Source organism: Neoarius graeffei, chromosome 13 (assembly GCF_027579695.1).
Source record: "Neoarius graeffei isolate fNeoGra1 chromosome 13, fNeoGra1.pri, whole genome shotgun sequence".
Taxonomy (NCBI): Eukaryota; Metazoa; Chordata; class Actinopteri; order Siluriformes; family Ariidae; genus Neoarius; species Neoarius graeffei.
Window position 1 is genome coordinate 62,478,282 of NC_083581.1, and position 20,635 is coordinate 62,498,916.

General features: G+C 43.0%; 1 protein-coding gene across 3 annotated transcripts in view; it reads left to right on the forward strand.

Annotated features, from left to right (window-relative positions):
* Positions 1-20,635, forward strand: part of rerea (arginine-glutamic acid dipeptide (RE) repeats a) — a 351,957-nt gene that overhangs the window by 269,831 nt on the left and 61,491 nt on the right. For all 3 annotated transcript variants that reach the window (XM_060938298.1, XM_060938299.1, XM_060938297.1), the window contains exons 4-6: positions 9,710-9,815; positions 12,353-12,449; positions 13,410-13,514. In XM_060938298.1, the coding sequence (XP_060794281.1) occupies positions 9,710-9,815; positions 12,353-12,449; positions 13,410-13,514 (308 nt within the window). The remainder of the gene's footprint in view (positions 1-9,709; positions 9,816-12,352; positions 12,450-13,409; positions 13,515-20,635) is intronic.

Here is a 20,635-nt window from a genome sequence, read left to right on the forward strand (position 1 = left end):
CACCTCAATTGACCGTAGGTGTGAATGTGAGTGTGAATGGTTGTCTGTGTCAGCCTGTGATGACCTGGCGACTTGTCCAGGGTGTACCCCGCCTTTCGCCCGTAGTCAGCTGGGATAGGCTCCAGCTTGCCTGCGACCCTGTAGGACAGGATAAGTGGCTAGAGATAATGAAATGAGATGATGATGATGATGATTATTATTATTATTATTATTATTATTATTATTATTGGCAGCAGATTAGCAGGAGACCTGCAGGCTTTCTTATAGGCTCAGAAGCATGCGACTGGTGTAATGCCTGTTAGATTAGTCTCAATGTGGAGTGGCTGTGAGGAGGATAGCTGAGGCAAGAATAATAGAGAGATGATGAGAGTGACAGAGACTGGAGGCGGCCTGGGGGGGGGGGGGGGGATGTTTCACACTGTCGACAGTTTTCCGATTTTAACTATTTAATAAAGTCTCCTTTGTCTTTTAATGTTCTGACAAGTCATGAGTGGTTTCTGGCTCTCTGCTGCTTTGCTGAGCACATCGTGGGCTGGATGAGAATGAGAGGTGTTTAAAGTGAGAGCAGGCGGAGGTAGCAGACATGCCTGCGGAACACTAAAATGTTTGGCTGTGAAGTTTCCACTCTCTCGTTATGAGGATAATGAGAGGGCCCGGTGAGAATGGCCTCGGGATGGACAGCTGCATGGCTGCCTGTGTGCGCGCAGTTCTAGAAAAAAAAGCAACACACGAAGTGCCTTTTTTTTTTTTTTTTTTTTAATACTTGACAGCCTGGGACAATATGATTTATTTGATCCAGATAGAGAATTATCCTTACTATACTGTGGTTGAGTACCAGTTTCTGTTTCCAGTTGCGAAGCAGGAGCTGCTTTGAGTTGTGCCATTCTTTGACTGACAGATGGATCTCAGTTTACAGCTGAGGAAAATTAATTGGTAGACATTCTGGTTTCTGAATACTGGACTCCAGATCTTGCTGGATCCAACTGCGTACTGATGAGAAAACATGGCAAAACTAAACCTCCTGGGTTATAGGATAATAATCTTATCAGGGCGGCACGGTGGTGTAGTGGTTAGCGCTGTCGCCTCACAGCAAGAAGGTCCGGGTTCGAGCCCGTGGCCGGGCGAGGCCTTTCTGTGTGGAGTTTGCATGTTCTCCCTGTGTCCGTGTGGGTTTCCTCTGGGTGCTCCGGTTTCCCCCACAGCCAAAGACATGCAGGTTAGGTTAACTGGTGACTCTAAATTGACCGTAGGTGTGAATGTGAGTGTGAATGGTTGTGTGTCTATGTGTCAGCCCTGTGATGACCTGGCGACTTGTCCAGGGTGTACCCCGCCTTTCGCCCGTAGTCAGCTGGGATAGGCTCCAGCTTGCCTGCGATCTGTAGAACAGGATAAAGCGGCTAGAGATAATGAGATGAGATGAATAATCTTATCAATCACTACATTTGGTTATTGCTTTGCCATAATGACCGGTACAGAAGTGTTTGCGGTGAGGGAAGTTGATGATAAATATGACATGTGACCAATCAGTGGCTGTTTTTAGATCCAGCCTCATGCCCCCTGGCAAGATAGCATGGATAATTTGCTACAGAGGGCCTTAGGACTTTAGTTATGACATTGCATTTGGATAATAAATGATCAACACTATTTTTGTTTCCATCAGTACGTTCCTGTTTGAACAAGTGGGTTTCACTGATCAGTGGTGTGTAATCCTGTTCTGTACTCTTTGTACCCTGGCAAAGGGTGTTACCAAATTCAACATGGGTACTTGTTTACTATACGAGTAACTGTGCAATGGAAGCAACACAAAATGCTGGATCGCTTTGTCAGTGATCTCCTTCAGTCCTCAGGCTGATAACCTCCTCTTCATTCTGTCTTTCACACAGAAGTGCCGACAGCATGAAATCATTCTCACCAGGTGTGTGTGTGTGTGTGTTGTCAGGCTGGTCAGTGCTGTATAGCTGTGATCTGTACTGCAGCAGTGGATTGGAAAACATCTTCCGTGTATGTGCTACCAGAGAGAGTGAAAGAGGAGCTCCAAATAGATCTTGATCTAATCTGTATTGCAACCAAACAATGCACATCAATCGGGTGCAGGAGTGTTCACTCATCTCCCCTCGGCGCTGCTTAGTTTCTCCTGGACGCTGGCTGCTTTGAGCTGTCTGTCAGTGAGCGACAGGCTTTTCGGTGGGCTTGGCGTGTATGGGCGGGGTTAAAGCAAAATGAGTAGTGAGTCTTTTGCAGACTGCTGTGCTAATGATGCTCAGCATTACAGACCATCAATAACCACACCAGTCAGCGCCACGTCCATGAACACACCCACACACTCGGTAACTGGGCGCGCTGAGCTGTCAGCTCCGCTTGGTCTCCTCTTTCTTCTTTCTTCTTTCTTTCTTTCTTTCTTTCTTTCTTCTTTCTTTCTTTCTTTCTTTCTTTCTTTCTTTCTTTCTCTTTCTTCTTTCTTTCTTTCTTTCTTTCTTTCTTTCTTTCTTTCTTTCTTTCTTTCTTGTTCTTTCTTTCTTTCTTTCTTTCTTTCTTTCTTTCTTTCTTTCTTTCTTTCTTTCTTTCTTTCTTTCTTTCTTTCTTTCTTTCTTCTTTCTTTCTTTCTTCTTTCTTTCTTTCTTTCTGTTCTTTCTTTCCTTTCTTTCTTCTTTCTTTCTTTCTTTCTTTCTTTCTTTCTTTCTTTCTTTCTTTCTTTCTTTTCATAAAGGATGCTCAGTGAGTGAATATCAGTGTAATTTTTTTTTGGCTCCCTCCTACACCAAAATAGCTTCTATTTGAAAATTCAGGATTGGGAAGATTATATTGTAAACGTCTAGATCTTGTTTTGTGTGCGCGCGCACTTGAAGCACCTCATTATAGCTAATTAGATTGACCTCCATTTTTATCTGGCAGCCCTCTGAAGGCACTCGGTAAAAAATGAGGTGGAAGTGGTGTATGCGTGTTGTATGTCACCTTGAAAGGTTGAACATTCGCGGTCGTGTGTAATAGGACTGAAAGATGGCATGCTGGAATAAAGCACAGGCTGAGAGTCAGTTAGGACCTCTGACCTCTGACAATGTGTCTGCTCTCTTCTCATACCCCTGTCTTGCTAATACTTTGCTTGGGGCTGCTAAATCCTGTCGTGCGTATGTGCGTGTGCACATGGGTGTAGACAGTGTATATTTATAATGCACACGTTGTAGCTGGATGTGGAATGATGTGCCTGAGTGTTGCAGCTAATTCTGTTTGCTCACAACTGTATGTGTCTAAATACAAACAGAGAGGGGGCGAGAGGCTGTGCCTTTATTGTGCTGCTGCTGTGTGTGCGCGCGTGCAAGTATGTGTGTAATTAAAGAGAAAAGAAGGAAGACAGGTGATTTTTCTCTTTGTGCTGTTGAGCAGTCACATACTCTTATTCCCCTCCGTCTCTTTCAGCTTGCATCAATTCCAGTGCTAAGACTCATCTATCGATGTTGACCTTATCTCTGCAATGGTGTGCGTGTGTGTGCGTGTGTGAGATTATGTGCAGTGAAAAGAAAGGAAAAAAAACCCAACTCTGAGCATTATGTTCTTGATGTGATTTAGTCTTGCTGGTCTGGTAGATCACACCGTGTACAGAATGAGGAGTGGTCTGTACTGGGACATTAAACTATTCATGACATGATGTGGAGTGGGTTCATTATCATGCTGCATTTCAAAACTTAGTACTAATGCATCATGTACATCTTTGATGCTGTGTGACAACCGGTTGCATCCTGGAAATAATGTTGCCAGTACAATTTCTTAATCTGACTTGGAAATCTGCATTGACCTGATGCAGCGCTTTAATGAGAACAAAGCATCTGAAAATGCTGTTGAGAGAGGAGAGAGAGAGAGAGAGAGAGAGGTCAAGCTGCAGCTGACCAGCAAATGACACATAAGGCTTGTTCTGTATCTAGAAATAATAACCTTTTAAAGCATATAATATACATATAATAGGCATTGCTCTTTCTCTCAGTACTTACTCACCCATTGAGTGCTGCAATCAGCCCCAATCTAATATCACATGAGCAAGTCATCACAGCGATTAGAGTGCAGACAGGAAAGCAGCAGCAACAACAAAGCCTATTATGCCAGAATCCCCCCCCCCCCCCCCCCCCCCCCCCCCCCCCCGCCACACACACACGCGCGCACACACACACGCACACACACACACACACACCACCTCCTCATTCTGCCCTGGGAGTGGATAGCAGGGCTGGGAGGAGCAGTGGGGTGAGATCAGCCCGATTGTTTGGCAGCCGTAGCTGATACCCCCAAGCCACGTCCATGCCACAGCTTAGCCCACGCTTGACCAAATCGGCTAATCCATTTAAACCACGGCTTAACCAGGTCTCCAGTGTTTCTGTGACGGCTGTACCCAGAAATCCTTCCTCTCAAGCCAGCATTACCTCATATAGGCTCTTAAATTGACATGGCCGGGAGTCCGAGTTGTGGTTGTGTGTGACACTCTTGTCCAGCACTTAACTGTCTGTGGACTGACTCACTCGTCAGTCAGTCAGCAGTCCAGCCACTAGGCAGCTTCTGCTGCAAGCATGAAGCGCAGGCGAAAAGAACGAGCATATCGAGACATCTCATGTCAGACCAGCGACACGGCTCGCCTGCTTTACCCACATCTCTGAACGATTTCATGTTTCTGCCCTGCCCTTATCGGAGTCTGTTGCTTAAAATTGTCCACCCAAATTCCAGGACAAAATTGGCACCATTAGCAAGCGTGAAGCATCTGGAATAGCGCGTGTGTAGATAAAAGCTGTGTCGGAAGCAAATGCAAATAGAATAGTGAGGCATGGAATCATTGCTGAAGCCGCCTGATGAGCTGAATTAGCATGCTGAATGCTCACTCACTGTTTTTGTGTGCGTGTGTGTAGGTAAGTGTAGAAGCTGTAGAGCCCCTGCAGTGCGAGTCTGTCTGATGTCTGTGCTGTTGATGGTCGATAGTCTCATTGACAAGCAGATTATTCCCCTTTCCCTCTGTATTGCCTAACCGAAGAGGAAGTGCAGGCGATTTCTGCCGAGAGAGAATGTCAGTCGAGAGATAAGACGACATGCACATTGTTTCAAGGGACAGCTAAATTGGACTTCTTATCAGTTATCAGCCTGCCTTCGTTATCACCACCTTGTATATTTTTACAGCGCTGACCCTAATAAATGCTCATTTGCTTTGCTTTATTTGTTTACTTCTTAATCCACACCAGCGTGATCGTTGCGCCGAAACCATTGTTAGTTTCGTGTAGCAACACAATAACAAGCGCTTTTAATATTAAACACATTGTCGCCCAGAGACTCTGTCAATCATTTCCTGGCTGACAAATGAAACCCCTCCCCGGTTTGCCCCACCCTCCATCCCTAGCCTTCGACGTTTCAGACATTAGCTGTTAAGTGTTCGAGCACTCAGTCGGGGGGTACGCTGAAAGGGAGAAGGAGGAGGAGACATCAGTGAAGGGCGAGATGCAAAAGAAGGGGGAAGTGGGTAAGCGCCCAGGCACACCTGCTGGGCAGAGCAAACCAAATGCGCACCGTGCCACATCTCCGGGTGATCAACTGGCCTCGGTGTATCGTGTGACTCTGGATCAGGTCCTACAGGGAGCTTGGAGAGTGATTATGTGAAGTGCTCAGCTCTTAAATGTTTGAAGGGTCTCTGTAGTGTTGCATACGATTACAGCCACAGCGGGCACGTCTTAATTAGCATTATTTGCACGTCCAGCACTGCATGAGTCACACTGCTTTTATTCCAGAAAGACAAGCATACAGTAACGGCAGATCTACATCTCGAAACTAAACGACTGAATCATTGTATACAGTCCATCTTTATTTTGTTACACTCTATATCTCTGACTGTATAATGCTTGTCAAATCCCGTGCAGTATGGGTTTGACAGATGGAAGCCTGTGTTCAAAGCAAGTGAAGATTTAATATCTAAATAGCATGGGCGCTGGGGGGGAGAAAAGAGAGGCGCCCTGTGTGAGCAGCATAAAGGTCCTGACTGTGCCGCTATCACAGCTGTGACTACCCCTCCTCTCCTTTTCTCCTTCCCCTCCCCCTTGCATTTGTTCTTGTTGACGGGCGGAGGAGGAGTAATCTGTACACAGGCTCTTGCAAGGGAGGAAACATGTCATCAACACTTGTTTACCATTATTAGTTTGAGCCTGCGAGAGGAGAGGCAGGGCAGCTCAATTACTCTCGAGCTATGAGGCATGTAAAAGGCTTCTTCTGCATCTTTGCATAGCGGCGCGCATCTCAGCTTGCTCAACACCCTGTTTTCTGTCTCAGTGCTTCTGCATGGCACTTGGTTATTCCACACAATATGCGTTCGTTTGTGTGCTCACGGCTTTTCGCCTTTCTTTGTTCGTTGAGAACAGTGTGTGGGAATGTTTTTCCTCACTCGCTCATGCACACACAGCTGTGGAAGCCTTGCACGCTGGGGGCACACATGGAAGAGCTTTACTGTGTGTGTGTGTCAGTCATACGGTTTTTATGGAGTGTAGCAGTGTCTGTTCTATATCACTGAGTCAGAGAGAGCACTGGGCGGAAGCAGTGTGTGAGCCACATCCATCATGTTTGAGAGAGCAATCCTGAAGCAGCACTGCCTGCCTGTGTGTGCTGCGCACTAATCATATCTGTTTGGAAAGGAGATTAGCTCATAGATTTGTCCGGCGTGATGCCACTATGTCAGTCGCGCACACTCCGGGAGACACTCCCCAGTCGTTTTGTCTCTTTGGGTTCATGAATGTAATTCCGAGATTCACATTCTTCTCCTTTCCCAGTCTCCAGCTTGTCCAGGATGTGGGAGATCCCAGCTTTCACAGCTTCCTCCAGTGGCCACACTCTGCCCTGTTCTGAAACCAGAGCCTGTTAAAGCACTCGGGAGTTTGGATCTGGTGTGCGAAAGAGAAACAGAATGTAAACGCTTGGAAAATAAACCCATATTTCCTGTTAATGCTTGCCGGCGGGTCTGGTTTTGCTTAGCCGGGGGCTATGACGGTGTGTATATGGCATGAGGCAGACGAAAGGGGTTCAGTGCTGCGGTTTCACCGGGCTCTCTTGTTAATATGGAGTCATGTGAGCATGCCCCTAGTCAAACCCTTGCTAACAGATGAGAGCTGCCAGGAGAGGTGCTCCGGCAGCCATGTTTAATGATTCCACGAAGCAGAAGGCAGTGTGTAATGTCATCTAGCTTCACTGTAGCCTGGCAGGGGAGTGCCAGGTGCTGTCAATCAAATGAAGGTGGACTGGACACTGTGACATTGTTTGGGGGGGGGACAAAAAAAACCCTCCCAACTCTTTCTGTTGCAATACCTGCGCTTTCAGGTTGTCCATTTTAATGCGATTTCCTGATTGATTGCCCTTATGCCTCTCGGCTCGAAATGCTCCGTGTGCCACAGTCGGGGTTGTTCTTATTAGACCATGAGCTCTCTGTTGGTGTTCTAGCTCCTGCTGTATTACTTTAATAGCTGTGTGAGGTGGCTGTTGCACTGCAAACTCCCACAACGCCATCACAACCTCCCAGCTGGTCTGTGAAGCTGGCTCTCCCAAGAGCCTTAACCCCTCGCTGCACTTGGACTCAACATGGCTGCACTGTAATTACTGCTCGAGCCTGTTTGAGAGACAAGGGGACAGTGTGAGTGCATGATTCTACTCAAGGGGGTCGAGTTTGGAGCGCAGACAAAAGGGGCAGCACAACAATTCCTGAGAGTAGTGAGGCCTGCATGCTCTTAGGAATGTTTCCACTCTTTAACTCCACCCCCACATCTCAGGCATCACCAGCACTCGCCATTGTATGCTTCTCGTAATATGAAGCTTAGATTTATTGGAGCGAATGGGCTACTCGGAGAAATTGGGTATAGAATCGAGTAAGTGGCCTCTCTCGTTTGCTTAGAGAGTTCATTTTGTGGGGTACAGCGTGTTCATGAAAGCACGGGAGTGCTGGGCAAAAGCCAGAACACAGCCCACGGTGCCAGGAAAAAGAGGCGCAGTGGCAGCGAGAGCACTTTGGAATGTCACTAATCAATTCATCTTTGTAATTGTAATGGGCGGCTTGCTGCTGCCTCCCATTCTCCTTCCTGTCTGGCTGCGAGTGCTTATCTTGATAATTTGATTCTGTGCACTGATCTGCTCTCTGCGACATAAAAACATAATTAGGGTTAATAAGGAAACAGTCATTTCCAGTGTGAGACAGATTCAAAGAAAGGTCACAGGTTTCAGCTTCGTTTAGTTTCATGATTTTGTTGTTGTTGTTGCAAGATGTGTGGGTGGCTGTGTGTGCTCATGCAAAGGAATTTAAGTGTGTATGGGGGGGGGTTGTTCAGGGGCACTGATGTCAGGGTTTAGATCCTCAGCTTGTGGTGATGCACTGAATGTCCTTGCGCTTTATCAGTGTGTGAATCCTCCTTGGGCCTCCATCTGCAGTATAAGTCACTCATAATACAGAGGAGTGGCCCAGTTAGACTATGGACAATAGTGACTCCCTTTAATCCACCTGAGTTGAGCACCATTTTTGCTTCATAGTTAGGAACTTAACACAGATTTCACCATAATTCTGACTTGGCAGGATTAAAAAAAAAAAAGCCCTCGAGTCATATGTATGGAGTCAACAGAGCTTTACAGCTTCTCGTGTCCCATGTCGGCCCAGGTGGTGGAAATATACTGTTACACATGCACACAGCTTAACACTCTTTCCACCGTCCACACAAAATGTAGCAGAGAGCTCATTATTTCTCAACAATGAGCTCACTCTGCTGCTCAGTTCTGTGACTGCAGGGAACGTGAGGCAGGCCGAGGAGGGAAAACGAGTCCTCGGCTTTATGTTCCACCCAGGATGTTCGGGGTTTTTTTTTTCTTTTTCTTCCCTCTCCAGCAGACTGACGCGATGGCATGCTCAGGCTTTTTGTGGAGAATGTGGTATTCTGTAGGCACGTTAAAGACGACTGTGATTTCTGGCAGCTGCTCGAGAGGCCCCATCGCTCGCCCTGTGCTCAGCTGTGGCTTCTCTAACGTTCTCTTAAACTGTTTCAATGGTCAGTTGGGTTTGTGTGAGGCACAATAAATATTTCATGTCAGGGAATGAAAACAGTGTTTCTGCTCTTTTCTTCCCTCATCCTGGCCCTAACTTGGAAAGCACAGTGACTGTGGGAGGTCTGGGTGACCCAGTGCTGCCACCTGCTGGTCAGTTAGGGAAGTGCGAGTGCTGGCACTGCATGCAGTCCCCCGAACCGACAGCGGGTGGCAGAGTTAGGAGTGCAACACGAGAAGAGGAAGCAGCGTGTGATTTGCTTGCTGGATTTATAGTTTTATGCTTTACAGATGTGTGTCTGGAGTTGTATTCAGGAGTTAATCTATCATGCAGTTGGAAGGGTGGATGGCTGCGTTTCTGCCTTGAAGCGCCTCCCTTTTGAACATGCAGAGCTTTCCTTCCTGCTGGCTCCCTAGTAGTCCAAAAATGCAAATGTTTTCTGTTTACCGTATTAAAACTAAATGTTTTCAATCCCTTTTTAATTGACTTGGGTTTCACTGAGGGCTTTTGGCACAGAGCGAGGGAATCATGAAGGCAGATGTAGCAGAGGCTTGTGTTTGCCAAGAGGCCAATTTGTGATGCTGTTAACAAACAAATGTGTTGGGGTTTTTTGTTTGTGTGTTTGTTTGTGTTTTGGGTTTTTTTTATTGAATGTTTGTTTGCCTCATTTTCTTCTTCCAGAGTAAACGGGACCATCTGTTAATGAGCGTGAAATGGTACTACCGCCAGTCCGAGGTACCTGACTCTGTCTACCAGCATCTAGTACAGGACCGCAACAATGAGAACGGTATGTGTGTGTGTGTTTTACATCTAGCAAATAACACAGGAAAATATTATCTGGTTGCCACATCCTTTTACTTAACCATACGTAGCAATGTGTAAGACATCACAGTAATTGACATCTCAAATAAAGGAGGACGTGTCTGTGAAAACACCCCGCTGTCCTCGTTTCCATGGTAACGCTCCTTCAAACAAGGGCAGTGAGAGGTGAAGTGCAAATAACCCTGAGCATAATATCTCTTGGTCCCATGGTCATCCCTGGGCTAATGCATACATCAAGAAGTAATAACAGGTTAGGGCTGCAACCCGGCTTTGTGTCGAGACCACATTGATTTAATGCACTTTAATAAAACAGCCATGTGCGCCTCTGCAGTCCTGTCAGCCTGGTAGACATCACCATCCTTCCCTCCCTCCCTTCCTCCCTGCCGTCTTAGCCTGTGTCAGGACGACAGACACTCATCCTGCTCTGTCATCATGCATCTCTGTAATGATGTTTGCGTTTTCACAGCATCTTTTCAGGGACAAAGCACTCTCTTTGCACGGAGAAGTGTAATAAGCTTGCATTAGACTCGTGCATCGATCTGATTATTGAAATGCACGTCTCGGTGCTGCACGCTTTTAGCCTACATGCTGCTTTTTACATTCCTGTATCTGCACACGTTCACAGAGATGCAAATGTCTTGCATATAATAGTGTAATAAGTAGCAATGGTATGCTGGTAAAATACATACATGTTATTTACCAGCTGGAGGTCTGTATGGTGAAATACTGTGACCGAGGTCAGTATTCAAGGCCAAGGTCACGGTATTTCACCATACAGACCGACCTTAAGCTGGTAAATAATATATTTATTTTTTTCTTTACCAAATTCTAACAGAAAACGAGAGCGCCCGAAAGGGAAAACTGAGCCGGCCCGAGCCTCCATTTTGAATCCTCATTCACGGCTGTAATGCAAATTGCTTCCTCCTTGGTATACAAGTGCGCTTCCATGGCAGGGAAAAAAACAACTACATTTGCTGCCTATGTAGTCCCTATTTATACAAATAGGAGTCATTCAGGATTCAGCCATGTTTTTGCTCGGCATTAGCAAGTTACAGGTTTTTAGCTTTCTCCTAAAATGTTTTCTTTTATTTCTTCTTCCTCAGGGTAGTAAAACTCGCTTTCGTTGTGAAGACTGTCGTTATCGCTATCCATGATGTAAAATTAATGCTATTTTCCTGAGAAATGCTGGGAAAAATTTAAGATTTTTGATAATCTTATTAAAAAACAGATAAATGTTGACAAAAAAAAGCTACTATGTTTGTTGTTGTTGTGAATGAGCGAGTTGCCAGAGGTCCGTAACTGGGGTCCGTACCTGTAGGATACAGACCCGCTCGCCAGCCAATCGGAGCGCAGGATTTGATGGAAACCGCACCGCGAAAAAAATAAACATTTATATGTATAAAATACCATGTGTATTATTACTACTGATGCTCATCATGGGGATTTTATTTATCGCATTTTACAAGAGCACCCATGTTGTTTTATACTGGTTACATGTGCGTATATAGAGTAGCCTATATTGCAGTGTGGAGTATAACAGAATATATCAGGATAGTTGAAAACATTTCTACAATGCATGATATGCATCACGAAATAGATTTGCTAACTATCAGCAGAACAAAAAATATAACCTTTGTCTACAGTGTCTACAAAAATAAAGTAAAAAGGGTAAAGAAAAGACTTAACTCACTAATAATTTTGTATTAAATCTTTCGATTTTAGTAGTTCACTCCAAAATATGAGCAAAAGTTATTCATAATTGATATATAAAATATATAAAAAGTTTGTACACGCCTTACTCATTCATAGGTTTTTCTTTATTTTGACTCGACTATTTTCTACATTGGAGAACAATACTGAAGACATCAAAACTATGTGGAATTCTATGGTAAACAAAAAGGCGTTAAACAAAACGCGTTTCATATTTTAGATTCTTCGAAGTAGTCACCGTTTACCTTGACGCTTTACATACTATTAGCATTATCTTAGTCAGCTCCAGCTCCAGAAGCTGGTTATGGGCTTGCCTGCGACCTGTAGGACAGGATAAGCGGCTACAGATAATGGGTGGATTAACCAGCTTCATGAGGTCGTCACCTGGAATGCTTTTCAATTAACAGGTGCCTCGTCAAAAGTTAATTAGTGCAATTTCTTGCCTTCTTAATGTGTTTGAGATCAAACAGTAAATAATAATACAGTAAATAGCCCCAACAACTGTAGTAATCCATATTATGTCAAGAACCGCTCAACTAAGTAAAGAGAAACGACATCCATCGTTACTTTAAGACATGAAACGTCTTTTAATTAATAAAAGTAAAGAAAAACATTGAATTAGGTGTGTCCAAACTTTTCGTACTTTGTGTGTGCAAGTTAATGTTTTTTAATTTATTAATAAATATTTGTGTTTTATTGATGTATTTTGTGTTTCTGTGATATGTTTTGTGAATATATTTAACTGATTGCTGATACGGTCCATATTTGATCATATCTGTCTCTCTCAGTAAGACTCGGGTCGGGAACTGGTCATCACTGACCCTGTAGTAAAAAGCAGAGAGCTCTTCATCTCGGACTACGTGGACACGTACCATACGGCGGCCCTTAGGTAACCCACCTGCTGTTTTGAGTCATATCTGTATTTTCTTCCTGCACAGTCTTTATGTTGTCATGCTAAGCACAATCGAGCCTCTGAGTAAAAACCTCAGGACTTGACAGCTTTTCCATTATAACATTCTGCATGTGCACTCCAGCTCAAAGCAATCACGCTGTTCTTTTCCATGACCAGAAAAAAAAAAAGAGGACAGGCATGCTGATTCTCAGCGTTTGAAACCAGATCTTCCCTGTCGTCTTTTTTTTTTTTTTTTCAGCCATGTGTTCCATTTTTTCCCCCCTTTTCCTTTCCAGCTCTTTAACTAAAACCAGCTGGAGAGGCACACAAAGCCGCAGCTCTGAACCAGTGATTTCAGGGCAAATTAGCTGCAACTTCTGCTGCACAAAGGCTCCTTTGATTTGACTTATTACAGGGCTTTTGGTAAACCCTGTGAATTCTGTGAGCATGGTGTAATGCTTGCTTCGAGCCCCTCGTCCCTTTCATCTTAAGAGAAAGGTATTGTGTCTGTGTTGAGCACCCAAACCACACCGATGCTTGTTATTTTGAAAACACAGGCGTGGAAGTGAGGCTGAAACATCATCAAGATGCAGTTGGTAGCTCTCGATAGCTTTGCTGTGTTGTGTGTGTGGGTGGCTCCTGTGTGCTGTCAGTCACCCCTCGTTTTAAGTCTGAAGCTGAAAACATGGTCCACGCCGTCTGTAACAGTGCCTCGGAGTATTTTTTATTTATTTATTTTTTTCTTTCCCCACAGACTTTGTTCATCTCTGCCTCACACACACACACACACACACACACACACAAGACAATATTAGTTCAGCAGTGATTGATCTCCCAAAGCTGGTAGCACGCTCGCCCAGATGTATTTACTTTAAAGCATAATTACTATAGAGGCAGGAAATGTATGTGCACATCTACTTGAGACTCATTTGTGTTTGTCTGTTTTATGTTTTGCAGAGGGAAATGTAACATCGCCCACTTCTCTGACATTTTCGCTGCTAGGGAGTTCAAACCACGAATTGACTCCTTCTTCTACATTTTAGGATATAACCCAGAGACCAGGTAAGATGCAGTGGGTTTGGTTTTTTTTCAATCCCAAAATATCCTCACGATACTTGATGGTTTCACAATATGTAAAATATTGTAATGCTAATAAAACATGTGTCTGGTTTGATTTACACAAATTGTATAAATAACACTGATGAAATATTGCAGAGTTCCACTTAGTTTACATTATAAAGTATGTAATGACTTTCATGGGTATTCTGTCATGGTAGATTTTTTTTTTTGGCTGTAAAGGTGATGGAGGTTTATTAATGCGCTGTTACTTAATAGTCTATGGATGACATTTGTTGTGTTCATTACTTGCATGAGATGTATTTGTTTTATAATCTGGAGGTATTTAAGACATGACTCTAAGTTTTTAGTCAGTGGTGGTTGTGAGTGTGTATCACATTGTGATTGGAATTAGAGTTTGGTGACTCAGTGGTTAAACATCTGGGCTGCTTATGAGAAGGTTTGAATCTCAGCATTACCAAGCTGCCATTGTTGAGCAACAGTGTCAGGGCCTTGAGCAAGGCCTTTAAGCCTCATCTGCTCCAAAGGCATCGTGGTTTTTGCTCTTTCTAATAGGCTAGAACATGCAGAGGAAAGAGTTGTATCACTGTACTATACATGTAACAGTTGAGGTTTTTTTCCTTTCTTTCTATTCTTTTCCTTTTGTTTCCTTTCCATATATCCATAAGCACTTTATAATGTACATCACTTGTTTCTATAGTAGTGTAGCCTTGAGGCAGGGTTCCTACGCAGCATGAAAAGTATGGCATTTGATTTTAGTAATTTCCAGGTCTGGATAAGTATGGGAAAAAGGAAAATAGAGTATGGAAAAAAAATTTCTATTTCCAGACAATTGCCCATACTTTCCTTTCTAAAATATAAAATTAAGCCAAAATGTTCAAACCAGCATGAGTTTGACGTCATTGAATTTAAAGCTAGACAGCCTTTCGGTTTCATAAAATTGATGAAATTTACATGTAGTTCCCTCTGAAATTTGGTCATTGAGATATGTGTTATTTACCAGCTTAAGGTCGGTCTGTATGGTGAAATACCGTGACTGAGATCTTGAAAGTACTGAGCGAGACCCTCTGGGCTGAGGTCAGTATTCAAGGCCGAGGTCACGGTATTTCACCATATGGACCGACCTAAGCTGGTAAATAATATATTTATTTTTTCTTTACCAAATTCTACAGAAAACAAGAGCGCCCGAAAGGAAACTGAGCCAAGTGGCCATTTGAATCCTCATTCACGGCTGTAATGCAAATTGCTTCCTCCTCGGTATACAAGTGCATTCCATGACAGGAAAAAAAAAACTACATTTTGTCACCGATGTAGTCCCCCTATTATACAAATAGGAGTCATTCAGGATTCAGCCATGTTTTTGCTCGGCGTTAGCAACAGTTAGAGGTTTTTAGCTTTCTCCTGAAATGTTTTCTTTTATTTCTTCTTCCTCAGGGTAGTAAAACTTGCTTTCGCTGTGAAGACTGTCGGTATCACTATCCATGCTGTAAATTAATGCTATTCTCCTGAGAAATGCTGGGAAAAATTTATAAGATTTTTGATAATCTTATAATAAATCTTATTTAAAAAAGAAATAAATGTTGAAAAAAAATTCTATTATGTTGTTTGTTGTGAACGAGCGAGTCGCCAGAGGTCCGTATCCGGGTCCGTATCGTAGGATACGGACCCGCTCGCCAGCCAATCAGAGCGCAGGATTTGATGGAAACCGCACCGTGAAAAAAATAAATATGTTTTATTTCTGCAATATATCTCAAAATATCAGCCGTTCTGTGGCTGGGAAGTTATTTAATTTGAGGGGATTCCCGAGCAATAATGTGCATGAAAACGCTCGCTTTGCGCAGTCAAGCAGACCGAGGAAGTCCGTCCCTGTGTCCGAAATCACTCCTTACTCACTGTATAGTAGAATATAAGTGAGGTCGCCATTTTGTAGTGCTGTCCGAATGTATAGTGAGAATTATTACACTCTATATAGTGCACTCAAAGTATCCCACAATGCATTATGAAAAGTAGTGTACAACCCCGATTCCAAAAAAGTTGGGACAAAGTACAAATTGTAAATAAAAACGGAATGCAATAATTTACAAATCTCAAAAACTGATATTGTATTCACAATAGAACATAGACAACATATCAAATGTCGAAAAGTGAGACATTTTGAAATTTCATGCCAAATATTGCTCATTTGAAATTTCATGACAGCAACACATCTCAAAAAGTTGGGACAGGGGCAATAAGAGGCTGAAAAGTTAAAGGTACAAAAAAGGAACAGCTGGAGGACCACATTGCAACTCATTAGGTCAATTGGCAATAGGTCATTAACATGACCTGGGTATAAAAGAGCATCTTGGAGTGGCAGTGGCTCTCAGAAGTAAAGATGGACAGAGATCACCAATCCCCCTAATTCTGCGCCGACAAATGGTGGAGCAATATCAGAAAGGAGTTCGACAGTGTAAAATTGCAAAGAGTTTGAACATATCATCTACAGTGCATAATATCAAAAGATTCAGAGAATCTGGAAGAATCTCTGTGCGTAAGGGTCAAGGCCGGAAACCATACTGGTGCCCGTGATCTCCGGGCCCTTAGATGGCACTGCATCACATACAGGCATGCTTCTGTATTGGAAATCACAAAATGGGCTCAGGAATATTTCCAGAGAACATTATCTGTGAACACAATTCACCGTGCCATCCACCGTTGCCAGCTAAAAAACTATAGTTCAAAGAAGAAGCCGTATCTAAACATGATCTAGAAGCGCAGACGTCTTCTCTGGGCCAAGGCTCATTTAAAATGGACTGTGGCAAAGCCTGAAAACTGTTCTGTGGTCAGATGAATCAAAATTTGAAGTTCTTATGGAAATCAGGGACGCCGTGTCATTCGAACTAAAGAGGAGAAGGATGACCCAAGTTATCAGCGTTCAGTTCAGAAGCCTGCATCTCTGATGGTATGGGGTTGCATTAGTGCGTGCGCATGGGCAGCTGACACATCTGGAAAGACACCATCAATGCTGAAAGGTATATCCAGGTTCTAGAGCAACATATGCTCCCATCCAGACGACGTCTCTTTCAGGGAAGACCTCGCATTTTCCAACATGACAATGCCAAACCACATACTGCATCAATTACAGCATCATGGCTGCGTAGAAGAAGGGTCCGGGTACTGAACTGGCCAGCCTGCAGTCCAGATCTTTTACCCATAGAAAACATTTGACGCATCATAAAACGGAAGATACGACAAAAAAGACCTAAGACAGCTGAGCAACTAGAATCCTACATTAGACAAGAATGGGTTAACATTCCCTATCCCTAAACTTGAGCAACTTGTCTCCTCAGTCCCCAGACGTTTACAGACTGTTGTAAAGAGAAAAGGGGATGTCTCACAGTGGTAAACATGGCCTTGTCCCAATTTTTTTGAGATGTGGTGTTATGAAATTTAAAATCACCTAATTTTTCTCTTTAAATTATACATTTTCTCAGTTTAAACATTTGATATGTAATCTATGTTCTATTCTGAATAAAATATGGAACTTTGAAACTTCCACATCATTGCATTCCGTTTTTATTTACAATTTGTACTTTTGTCCCAACTTTTTTGGAATCGGGGTTGTACAACCGATGGTCACTAATCAAGCAATATATCCCATCATGCATTGCGGTCGCGCTGAAAGAAATCAAATTAAAATCTCAAATTTGATTTAATAAAAGGCAGCGCAAAGAAAGAAGTATTCAGTCTTGATTTAAAAGATGCAGATAGTTTGTATTTATTAATGTGGAAATACGCTCAGTATAATATGTATTTATCACAAAAATACATGCATGTATTTATTATTTTGAAACTCACCAGTCGACTGATCTGGCATGTTTTAATTGTCTGACAGTAATGACGTAAATAACAGCGCAACAGACTAGTCTGAAAGCAGGGTTTTGTTTTTGTTTTTTAATCAATGAGCTCACAATATAGTCCTCTATATAGTAATTCCCTATATAGGGAGTAGTGAACGAGTGAGCGATTTCAGACACAGGGCATGTATGCATGTGCAGGTTTACCTCCTTCTTTTGGTTTTACGGCAGCTGGTATCCACAGTGTTGCATTACTGCCATCTACAGGTTTACCATTGACGTGCACTGACAGTTCCATCATTCTGTCGCTAAATGAAGAGCTGATCACACAGAGGTGCTCGTTGACCGCCGATATTTATTAGTTTGGTCCTGTGTTTCGTTTCCTTCACAACATTAACATCTTTTCTTCTCGCTTTCCATTAATGGTCTTTCACGTTTCATTCGCACACTCATGTCCTCTATTTTTACCTCCGCCAAGGAGGTTATGTTTTCGGTAGCGTTGGTTTGTTTGTTTGTTGGTTGTCTGTTAGCAACATTACGGAAAAAGTTATGAACGGATTGCTCTGAACTTTTTTCTAGAGGTGTGACTGGGCACAAGTAACAATCCATAAATTTTGGTGGTGATCCGGATCACCTTCTGGATCCCGGATTTTTTTTTAAAGGATTCTTGGCGGAGGTCTGTGCTCTCCGAGTGCTTTTCTAGTTCTCTCCTGTTTCAAATTTGTATCCCACAATGCCTTGCATGAACGAGGAAAGCCTACCATGACGTAGTATCTTGAATTGGGTCATGTACCCCTTTTCCACCAATCAGTTCCAGGGCTGGTTCGGGGCCAGTGCTGGTGCTGGTTCACAACTCGTTCAACTTGCGAGCCAGCTGAGAACCAGTTTGCTTTTCCATCGCTCGCGGTGCTAAGAGAAGACACGTCATTACGTCGCTGTATACGTCAGTTACGTCGTCGTATACGTCATTACGTCGCTGTATACGTCCAGTTACGTCGCTACGTTTGCATAAACTTTGGCGCGAATATCGAAGCAAAAACAACGCGGAAGAAGCAGCAGCAACAACAATAATAATGGATGACTTTGCGTTTGTACAGCTGCGGCTTCTCGTTGCTTAAAAATGGCGATCTTTCGCGTCTTGTTATTGTTGTCGGTCTTAACAACTCTGCCCCCCCCCCCCCCCCCCCCCCCCCCCCCGCTGACATAAGTAGTTCTTTCCTCTGGCCAGCAGAGAGTTGGCTGCTAGTCTGGAACCGGTTTTTCTGGCCCCAGAGCCAGTTCTTTGTCAGTGGAAACAGAAAACCCGGTTCCAAACTAAGCACTGGCCCCGAACCAGCCCTGGAACTGCTTTGGTGGAAAAGGGGCAATGGTGAAGCAGGAAAAAATAGCAGAGAATTTAGGACCATGTGGCTCTAAATGCATTAATTGTTCTATTTCAAAAAAAAAAAAACCCTAATAAAATTGGAAGTCTGTGATTCGAATTCAGTAGCTTTCGGTCCACTAAACAAAAATAATTGGGTGTCGGGGAAAATTCTTTTATGACCACACTTGAAAAATCTGAAAGGCAGTACAGCTTTAAGGAGGCAAGATGTGCATGGATATCGTCTGAGGTGATTTCTGTGGTATCTGATGTCAGCACATTGGGCTACGTCATACCTATGCAGAAGAAAAATTTTTAAAAAATCTGTTTGAATGCACGTTACAAATGTAAGAATAGGTAATTGCAAGTTTTCTGAGAACTAGCAAGTTTTGTTGGTGTTGTGGGGCATGAATGATGGCAAATATCTTGTGTGTGCCGCGCGCATCTCTGTGTAATCTGTGTATTGTGTATCTGCATGACATTGCTTTTGTCTGTTACTGTGTGTGTGTGTGTGTGTGTGTGTGTTAGAACAGATATGTGTGAAAACATAATTGCTCGTTTGTGTGTGGCGCACTCGCACAAGACATCTTAGCCTGATAACAGTCTTACTACCGTGTTTTATCTTCATATTTGAACGTGTGTATGGATTTCTCTGACACTCAACCAGTCTTTGCAGCAGGATGCAACTGGTTTGTGTGTGTGGGGGGGTTGCATGTATTTTGTGTGATGGTGTGTATGTACTTATGGAGGCAGTGTGTGTTCTAAACTTTTTGTGACCAATGATTTTACATTTTATTCTCAGTTATATATAAAGTTTTCAAAATGCATTTTTTAAAAATGTATGATTAATTATAATTTGACTTTATTTATAGTTCTTTGTTGAACAGCATGTTCGTGTTTACACTCAGTTTTACTCCAGCTAATATTCAATGAAGCAAAGTCAGTGCATTTCAGCATCTCTCCGGTTACTGTTACGAGTAGAAGGTGTCGATCTAGTTTTTCAGATTGATATGGAAAAAAACAGAATAACACTGCATTGTTTTAGCATTGTGTCTTGAATAAAGTGCTGTGCATTGAACTTGTCTGGGTTTGGTTTTAATTGATTTGTATGAGCTACAGAAACGCCACTAGAAATTTGGGACCTATGAAAGAATATAATATCAACAGTTACTTGCTTCTGGCAATTATTTGGCAATATACTAGCTTGCGTAGTCACAATGTAACGTTCATATTAACAGTTGGATTTTAAAATAATTTTTTAAAATAATAAACGTCTCGTCATTTGTACTGTGTCGTCAAATGTGGTTTGAAAAATGTACCGTGAAGACTGGGAATTTGAGTCTGGAAAAAGTATTGAATTTTGAAATGGAAAATGTGTAGGGATCCTGTTGAGGGATTTCTGAGGTATCTTGGTCTTCGTGCTTGCTTGTTAGGGTAGTAATGAGTCGTCGTCCCCCCCCCCCCCCCCCCCCCCCCCCCCCCCGTGTTAGAAACTGTAACCTATGTATTTCTTGAAAGTAGTGGACAGCCAACAGTCTTACTATATATCCACTCAGACGATGCAGTATAATCAGTGAAATATACAAAACCGCAACGTAAACATTTTAACGTTTAATATATGAAGTAATAAATAAAACCGTATTTAAAGTTTACGAGATGGAATGCTTTATTTAGGAGCATTTAACCTGCATGATAAAAGTTTGGAAGATGACACTAATTGAGTCGAAAATAAACATGGAAAGCCAACAGAGACACGGCTCGAAATTCGCAGTGGCCCGGTCGCCTGAGGCGACTTAATTTGTCATTTGGCGGGTAATTCCTGTCACTAGCCAGCCCGGCTGGCTAGTTGAAAATAAAAAATATATATGAAGCGAAGATTCAGACACACCATCAACTAAAGCCGCCACATA